At 43.4% G+C, this 9,643-nt stretch overlaps 1 protein-coding gene and 1 pseudogene across 2 annotated transcripts in view; both read right to left on the reverse strand.

The window, feature by feature from the left end:
* Window positions 1-1,680: 1,680 nt before the first annotated feature.
* otos2 (otospiralin 2) lies at window positions 1,681-3,560 on the reverse strand (the record flags this gene model as incomplete). The annotated part of the gene is made up of 3 exons (XM_084487793.1): window positions 1,681-1,862; window positions 3,096-3,128; window positions 3,488-3,560. The coding sequence occupies 3 exons, from the start codon at window positions 3,558-3,560 to the stop codon at window positions 1,681-1,683; spliced, it is 288 nt and encodes a 95-aa protein (XP_084343919.1).
* A 5,840-nt stretch (window positions 3,561-9,400) lies between these two features.
* Window positions 9,401-9,643, reverse strand: part of LOC311369779 (cytoplasmic protein NCK2 pseudogene) — a 28,304-nt pseudogene continuing 28,061 nt past the window's right edge. The window contains exon 4 of the transcript in view: window positions 9,401-9,595. The product of the transcript in view is annotated as a cytoplasmic protein NCK2 pseudogene (transcript). The remainder of the gene's footprint in view (window positions 9,596-9,643) is intronic.

Below are 9,643 nucleotides of genomic sequence, written 5' to 3' on the forward strand. Positions count from 1 at the left end.
TAACGTTTTCCCCACAATTAATTGTAAATCATTAATAATAATTTTCCGTTTATCATACTAAAAATTAAAATAGACTTTGTGTATCCTTTGCTAGCTGCTGTCCCAACCGTGCCAGCAAATCCACAGTCTGGCTAAGCTAAGATAAGCTATTTTGCCAGCACTATGAATATTACATGAAGGCCAAGTCCCGGATACACTCATCCTCCTCTTGCACATGCATCCTCACCCAAGAGAGAGAAACCTACCCTTATAGTCTTATGGGTAGAGTTGCTATCAGCTCTGCCTCTGATAGGGGATTTAACGCTCGAAAATCGTGGCATTTTCCCAGCTACAGCAGGGGGTCATGGCTGTCCTCCATCCTTCTAGAGGAGCGAAACTGTAGCTGGATGGGGCACCTTGAACACACATGGATATCAGATTCTGGTAAATCCTGTTCAGGGGTTTTGATGTGGAATCATTATAAAGCAGGAGCAATTTATTCCTTCAAAGTAGAACAAATGGTGAAAAAAGGTCAATGTGATAGTTTGATGTACGAATGCTTTGTGATTGATTGCATTAAATCATGCTTGTTTTTCCTTCACAATGTTGTTTATCCATCCCACCTGTGGTGCCATTGTTTATGTATGTGTCAATGCTGCTGGGGTGCCAATCAGGACACAGCTTGACAAGTGAAATAGTCAAGACAAACCCCACAAAGGGTGCTTCTATCAACAATATGACGTATGGATCTCATTTGGCATTTGGAACACGTAGAAGACAAACTGAATATTCAATAACACGCAAGTTTAAGCAAGAACTCCGATTGGTCAATTCCCCCATTCTCTAACCCTGCCTGGTGAAAGAACGGACAAAAAGAGACGCACCGCTGCTGTTCCAATTGCAGGTGCGTCTCAATACCAAGTACGCAGACTACGTTCTCGCGGACTTGGAAGTACGTACTTGGCAAGTCCGAACGTTCAAGTACGGACTTCCGAGAACGCGAGAACGTAGTCCGCGTACTTGGTATTGAGAAACGGCTATTACCAAGTACGCGGACTACGTACTCGTGGACTTGGAAGTACGTACTTGGCAAGTCCGGACTTTCAAGTACGGACTTCCGAGAACGCGAGTACGCACCTGCAATTGGAACAGCAGCGGACTCGATGATGCATTCTGGGATATTTAACGGTCTCAAGTCCACACGAGTCACCTCCGATGCATCCTCGGTAGAACGGCCTCATCGAGAACACGTCGAGAACACTTCCGGGTTTTACGACAGTACTCCATACTCGGAATTGGAACAGTGCTTGGGCTACCACTGATGACGTTTATCGAGAACGCGAATTGAGAAACGGCTTAAGATTGCTTAAATCAATAAACCCCATCCAACTGTTTTCCAATCAACCACCACCCAACGCTGGAAATAACACAACAGTGACTTTGTTGCAGTTAGAAAAAACAGCATTCTGTTCAGTTTAAACCAAAAATATTCAGATTTGAGCTTTCCAATGTTTAATAATATAAATGTTATGCTATGCAAAATAGTGGGGAAAAAAAGAAAAATATATGAAATACATGACATCCCTATGGAAGTAAATCCACAAATATTACAACAGTATATTTTCAACAATCTCTCTCTCTCGCTCTCTCTCGTTCTCGCTCTCTCTCGCTCTATCGCTCTCTCGCTCTCTCTCCCCTATTCTACTCGTCTTGCTCATGGGCTCCGTAGCCGAGGCCGTTGGCAGACGGGAAGTGAGCCCAGAACGTCCGGGCCAACTCGTCCATCCTCTCGTAGCCGCCGGTTCTCCGGAGCTCCTCCACCCAGCCGAAGAAGTCGGACGCGCTCATCGCCCAGTTGGGAATGTTGCGCTTGACTCTCATGCCTGGAAGAAATTAAATCAAATGGGCGTTTTCACTTTTTTTTTTGAGTGAGTCTTGATTTTTATTTCAACGAAAGTTAATCAATCAAGCTGTGTTCATTGTGCCAAAGATGGATATGATGATCGCTAAAGAGGTAATTTATTTGATGGGTTAATATCCCGTTGTAATGAAACCATATTACCAAACCCCTCCCTGTCTGCCGCGGTTCAATATAAATGCAAATGCGGCATACGATTATTTAGTTGGAGATTATCTTTGTCACGTAAGGAACTATTTAATCACTTCGAGAGACTTTCATACAGGCCTTTAATTTTTTTTTGTTTTAGTTTGTATCTGTGTCTATAGCTGACCTCAGTTATTTATTTTTCCCGCTCATTGTCATTATCTTCATTAACGTTAGGCCTATTGATGTTTCGGCTCAAGGTAGCAGTTCTATGAAGAAACGTCATACAAACATCATCGCTATGCCTGACATGTCACCAAAGACCGCAGGCAGACCCCACAAGATCACAGAGGGTTCATTTTTATTTAAATCGTGTGTGGTCCCTGGCTGCATATTGATTGGAATGTGATTCTGGTTAATCAAATCCAACAGTTTGGAATTGACTTCAATGTAAAGAGGGCAGGCCAGGAACGATGGACTGAATAAATAAGTAGGATAATGCAGGAACGATATGTGATGGAGGATTCGTTTTTCAAGAAGACTAATGTTGAACAAGAACAAAGTTTGGCAAAGATGGTCTTATACGACAGATTGTGTGTCTCTTTGAGGCTGCGTGATGTCCACACATGTTTAATGTAGTTAGCTCAGCCACTTTGTCCTTGTCAGGGATGAGTGCAAGTCTTTGAGCAGGCGATCCGCCATCAACTTACTTTTTTAATCACTGCGTTTCCAGTCATGCGTATAGGCCTATGATGTGTGACGTTCATAAACAGGCCCATAGGTCGAGAATTTGTTTCACATTAGATATCCCAGAAAACCACATTCAAATGTTTAAAAAGTGAGGTATGGATTCCTAAAATATATTATTATATGATAGATTATCTGGTGATTGTGAAATGTACTTTGAACAAAACCATAATAAAGAGGGTTTTTACTTTTTACACCAATGATAACATTGTCATTATACAATGTCATTTCGGCCTTCTTATGTCAATGAAAACTAATGTATGCACTTATATCTGTAAGATATGCGTGTGTGTGTGTGTGTGTGTGTGTGTGTGTCAACACCCACCCCTGTCGTCCTCAACTGCAGCCTTCTTTGTACCTACATAAAAGAGAGCGAGAGAGAAAGAGAGTCAGTGATGTGTCTCATATCCTTTTCAGTTTTCATGTGTCTATCATCAGTACTTAATCACACACTTGCATCCGACACACACAAACACATCTCCGTTGAATGAATACAAAATACAATTCTACGGCCAATATCAATTAATAATATTATTGAGGTTAGGTTTAGTTCTCTCTCTCTCTCTCTCTCTCTCTCTCTCTCTCTCTCTCTCTCTCTCTCTCACTCACTCACTCACTCACTCACTCACTCACTCACTCACTCACTCACTCACTCACTCACTCACTCACTCACTCACTCACTCACTCACTCACTCACTCACTCACTCTCTCTCTCACCCGTGGGGGCGGCCAGGATCAGAGGGACCAGCAGGCCGACCAGCAGCAGAAGGGTAGGTCCCTGTAGGGTCATGGCTCCTAACTGGCCCCCAGGGACGCAGCACATATTACACAGGCAGTAGGTGAATATAATCCAGTAGAGTAGTACAGGAGAGGAGTAGAGTACAGTTAAACAGTAGAGTAAGGTATTAGAGTAGAATAAGATCACAGTAGAGAACAGTAGAGGAAGAATAAAATCAGAGGAGAAACATATAGTCACAAGGCAACAAGTAGAGTAACCAAAGTGAATTACAGTGAATTCTGCTAAATTTAAATTACATTTAAAATGTATTTTACGCTATAAATACAATTTATATAGCCCTTAATCACAGGGACAGTCTCAAAGGGCTTAACAGGGCTTTATAAACATGCTAGGCCTGGGCGATATGGCTGAAAGACATATCACAATATAACTTGATCATATTGATCGATATTGATAACTATTGATAATTTGAATGACCTAAAAAGACTAGGAATTACTATGCTGGATTTAAACACTTCTGTTTAACAGTTAATATGACCTTCCACTGTTCTTCATTGATAAATACTCTAACATCGGTACAACAATGAAAAACACTCAAATATTGTAAATAAGTATGGAACCGTTTTTGTGTAACAAACCCAGCTGCTAGATTTGATGGTCCAGTCTCTTATCGATATATTGAACATGTTTTATATTGATATTGATGAAAAGTCTATCACGATACGATAATTTATTGTTTTATTGCCCAGGCCTAAAACATGCTCATTAAGTTAGTGCCTATTTCTCCGGCATGCCAATAGAGCTACGTTGAATATAGAAGTCAAAGCTGAAAACCCCCTAAAGCATTCAAAACAAGCATTTAAAAAAGACCATAATATTTGACCATGACATTTCCATGACATTTCTGTAGCAATTCTCTGTTTTTGTGTCCAGAGTACTAAAGCAGTAGTATCTAAAGCAAGCACACAAAACACTTGACACACCAATCCATTTTCAAACCGTGGATCATGGAGCACATTGGGATATATATAACCTATCGACGTTCTGATGAGGCTTTGAGGCACCGTACCTGCAGTGATGATCCACAGACGTGTAGAGCAGGAGCGCGGATCGGCGGTGCTGTGTACCTGTGTCTGAGGGTCTTACTGTGGTGGGAGAAAGGGTCCCAGGCATCTTATGGTCGGTGGGTGGGTGTTGGGGGGCCGGGGGCTAAACCAGCACCTTCAGCCCCCCCCACCCCTCTCACCCAGCCGAGACATGCCTCACCTGGTCTCTGTGCGCTACCAGGGTGATGTGTGGGGTCGTAAGGTCAGCTGTAGGCCTGAATGGACAGTTGTTTTTCTGAAAAAGTCTGAAATTGTGACCTACTTTCCGAAAATGTGACGGCATTGAGGACAAACACGCCGAATGTTCAATTCAGAGGGCGAGCTGGAACAGATTGGAGCCTGGGTTGAATATGAAATAAAATATTAAAGTGAAAGTGGCCATCATGTGGAGCACTACCACGGGGGGGCACGGACGCACATTAAGAGAAACCGATATATGGGTCAACATCTCGCTGAAATAGGTGGTAGAGGAACGAAAGGTGCTGGGGAAATGTAGCTTTCCAACATTAGCTCAAGGTTGTTTATTTAAATTAATGTCAAACCTTCTTGCTTTGAGTGAGGGGACAGAGATGTCTATCTATATATCTTTATATCTATATTGATATATTTATACACATATACAAATATATCTATATCTCTGTCTCTCTCTTTTATGTATATATGTACATATCTATCTCATATATATTTACATACATACGTACATTTATGACAGACAGACACAGAAAGAAAGACACACACAGCAACAGAGACCGATACAGAGACACACACACAGCAACAGAAACAGTGACAGAGGGACAGACTGACAGATGGATGGAGAAAGGGACAGAGCCACCCAGCCGAGAGACCAAGTGACTTACATTACAATTTGAGGTTAACTTCCAAATAAACCACCGTTTCCTGAAGCTACTAAACGTGTCAAAAAGCCAGTCGTAGCGTACTTTATGGCACCCTAAAAAACACGAGCGCCGAGGACAGCGCTCCTTTAAGGTCTACGCTCGCCATATATCGCTATATATCGCCACTCCTGCATCTTATTTTCCTTTAACTGCGGGCTCTGTCACACGTCCTGTCATGAGCGCCAGGAGCGTAACCAGGCCTACAGATATATCGCCCAGCCACTCAGAACATATGTATTCAATTCGGTCCAGTGTTGGCTCCGGGGTTGTGAATCCGACCTGTAGCAATATATATACACCGTTCAATTTTTTCAATGAAGATAACATACAATTAATCAAAAATACAGTCAGACATTGTTAATGTGGTAAATGACTATTCTAGCTGGAAGGGGCTACTGTACATAGGTGTACAGAGGCCCATTTCCAGCCACCATCACTCCTGTGTTCTAAACGTACATTGTTCAGCTTGTCATGTTAAAATAATATAATTGACAATTAGAAAACCCTTGTGCAATTATGTTAGCACAGCTGAAAACTGTTGAATAAAAGTGTGATTTTCATGGAAAACATGAAATTGTCTGCATGACCCCAATCTTTTGAACGGTAGTGTATATATATAAGCCAAGCTATAGATGGTCCACCAGGCCTAAGCCTTCACCACAGAACAGACACTGGCCTAATGGGTCTATTCTGACCAACAACAAAGGCCTATGGTTACACTGCCTTTCATGGATGCTGGAGAGTGTTTTGAATAGACTTGGCTCCATATGTTTACCTATAGGGATGAAGACTAATCTGGGCTGTATGCAAAGCAAAGCTTATACACACACACACACACACACACACACACACACACACACACACACACACACACACACACACACACACACACACACACACACACACACACACACACACACACACGTAGGAATAATCATTAAGGTGGGGGCTATAGGCCTAAGTGGGTTGGGGGAGGGGTTCCCAAGCTAAATATTTCACAATTCAACATCTTTCCGTATTTACTCCCTATTCTACTCCCTGCATGTCTCCTTTATTTTTTATCCCAATATTAATCTATGATATCTCCGAGACAGAAGATGGTCTTTTGATAAGAAGTTTTGATTTTGAAAACCTTTACACAAAAACACTTTTTTAAAGTGTGTGGGGGGTCTAAAATAGGGAGGAATCCCGTTCCTAGGGGGATCATAAGCCAATGTACAGACATCATTTGTGGCCCATGTACCAGTCAGACAGGGCAAGCCACGAGAATCGGCATAATACAATTCATTGTATTCCAATTCTGCCATCTGCTGGTCTACGACGGAACTGTTCACATATTGATCGCATTCAGGTTTAGCTGGAAATACAAACAGAGACAAAATGATCCATTGTAGCCACACAGCAAATAAAATGATACCCAAAAAGACCACAATACATTGCCACCATAAATGTTGATTTGTGCCTGTAATTGTTGGTATAGTTTACGTAGGCTGCTGTTTGTTGGGTGAATTGAAAGGCTTCATGGATTGTCTGGTATACACTCACTCTATTCCGTGTGATAATAACTATGATTAGCCCTCTGTGACAGTTCAATACTCCACTACTTAGTTCCTCCTGTTCTTCTGGATCATTCAAATGAATAGAAAGATAACATCAGGAACCAATAGGTCTAAAATAAGTTTAAAATATATTCAAAAGCCAATTACAAGACATTTGTTCATTTTGGAAAGCTTTTAATCTGATGAAAGTATCCTTACTCACACATCAAATTCATAGGTACAGTACTACTTTCCCACTGCGTCTACATGTCAAACAGCTTCGTGTTCTGCCTCTTTGCTTTATTATTATTATTTTTAAATAGACACTCAGTGGAAATTACATTTAAATAACGGTGCTCTCAAACTTTAAGACATCTTAAAAATAACTCAAGATAAACAAGAAAACAAAAGAAAACGACGAAAAAGAAAGGACCGAAAAACAGTTATTTGAAATTATAAGGAAGTTGTTGAAGTTGTACAAGAATATTCCCTTCATGATTTCCGATAATGTGAGCTGTGAATAAACCAGGCCATGTGTTTCAGATATCCAACCTTAATAAAATAAAGTGTGCATCTTAATACCTTTACGTATCCATGCGGGAATACAAGTCGTTTTTCTTTTCCAAAGCCGTAACACCAACCTTAACCTCCACATTGTTCCTGTGTCTTCAGCTGGGAAATAACCCAGGCCCCTCGAAATACACAAACAAACAGGAACAGCCTCCAAGGAAAATGTGAGCTTTTATTCTATCCGAGGCCGACATTTCAGGCATTTCATACAGAAAAGCTATTGTTGGATATAAAGAGGTTTATACTTGGCATTGAGGAGCTCGCTTTCTGATGTACTGGTACTTACTGGCAGCATTTTTTATGGCAATTTAACCATTCCTACTGACCTTGTAAAACTATGTTTGTGCGGCTTTATAATCCCCTTCCGTTACAAAGCGCACAGCTGATAAAACTCAAACAGGAATCTCCTTATTTTAACTTCAACACACGCTATTTAAAACTCTGAAAGCTGAAATGCTGTGTCATGTCTCTGGCGGGGTTCAAACCGCCCAGCCCATGACTCAGCAGACGGTAACAGCCATTTCAGGGCCTTTCTCTGGCTCGTGCGCATGTGTACGTAAACCAACGGCACATTTGGTAGCACTGTATGCTAAGTAACATTCAACCGGCAGCTACACGAATCACCAAGGGTGCGAACCCTCTCCTCTTGTGCACGGTAAATGCTCCTTTCACTCATTCATTTATTCATTTAATCATTCATTCATTCATCCGACATGTGCGACCAGTGACATAACGTTCTCTGTGTGTTCGTGTTCCTTGTTGACATGACAATATGCCAGACAGTGTTGACAACGGCTTCTCCGCACTCCCTATTTGAATCAAGGTCCGGAAACATTTTCACATCAGTTTGTGAAACCGGTTTGTACCGTTTCTCCAGTGTGTGTTCAGGCTCGTGACCACGGCGACCACGGAGCTTTAGGTAGCGGGTATCCTTGTTTCAGCACAGGGACGGAGTCAACGGCAGTGTTGCAACTGGTGACACAAGGAAATGAAGCAAGTGTATATAAAAACAAAACAAATATAGAGCTAGGTGAAAGTGTGGATGTTGAGGCGGCACCCTGGGCTTTTTGGGACATTTTGACAGGCAGCCGGGCGGAAACATCGGACAGACGGGGTGGAAGGGCGTCGGATGGTACCATCCAGGGTGGGTGGGGGGGGGGGGAGGGATTCTTCAGTGCCCCCCTACCCCCCCCTTTGTGGAACCACCTTCTCTCTTTGGTGGGGTTTTTCCTATTCTCATCCATTTGCCAAACAGGAAGCGATGGCGGCCGCTCTCGAAGAAACCGGCACACTCACCACCCCTGCCCCCAACCCCCACGCCAACACCTCCAGTCCACCTACGACCCGCTCTTAAGCAGTCCCAGTGCAACCCGTCGTGAGGCCTACGATCAGGCCTTACGTACCCAACTATACACCGTACCAGTGCGTACGACCGCAACGCTGGGTTGTGTTCTCCAACGTACTCTCAAAGTCCTGTAGCGTACGTTAGCGTAGTGTACATTAGCTTACCATACGTTAGCTTACCGTACGTTAGCTTACCGTACGTTAGCATAGCGTACGTTAGCTTACCATACGTTAGCATAGCGTATGTTAGCTTAGCATAGCGTACGTTAGCATAGCGTACGTTAGCTTAGCACACCGTCCGTTTGCGTAGTGTACGTTAGCAAAGTGTACGTTATCTTTGAATACCGTACACTTGCGTAGCGTGCGTTAACGTAGCGCCGTATCGAGCGCATGTGTCCCACGCACAGGGGGTGTCCCGCGGCCGGTGGGGGGGGGGGTCAGTGCAGCGGTCTCAGCAGGTAGAGGCGGTCCCCCTGCTCGCCGGTGAAGATGGGGGCCTTCTTGTAGTGCTCCACCAGCTCGTCCATGGAGGAGAAGCGGCGCTGGCCAATGCAAAACACGCCCTCCACCGTCTGCACCCTGAAGTGCTTGTTCTTGCCGGCCGCCTTGAGGGACACCGAGAAGTCGTTGGGCTGGGGAGGATGTGGGGAGAGAGGTGGGGAGGGGGAGAGGGAGGGAGG

This window comes from Micromesistius poutassou (genome assembly GCF_964030765.1).
Source record: "Micromesistius poutassou genome assembly, chromosome: 24".
In the NCBI taxonomy this organism is placed as follows: Eukaryota; Metazoa; Chordata; class Actinopteri; order Gadiformes; family Gadidae; genus Micromesistius; species Micromesistius poutassou.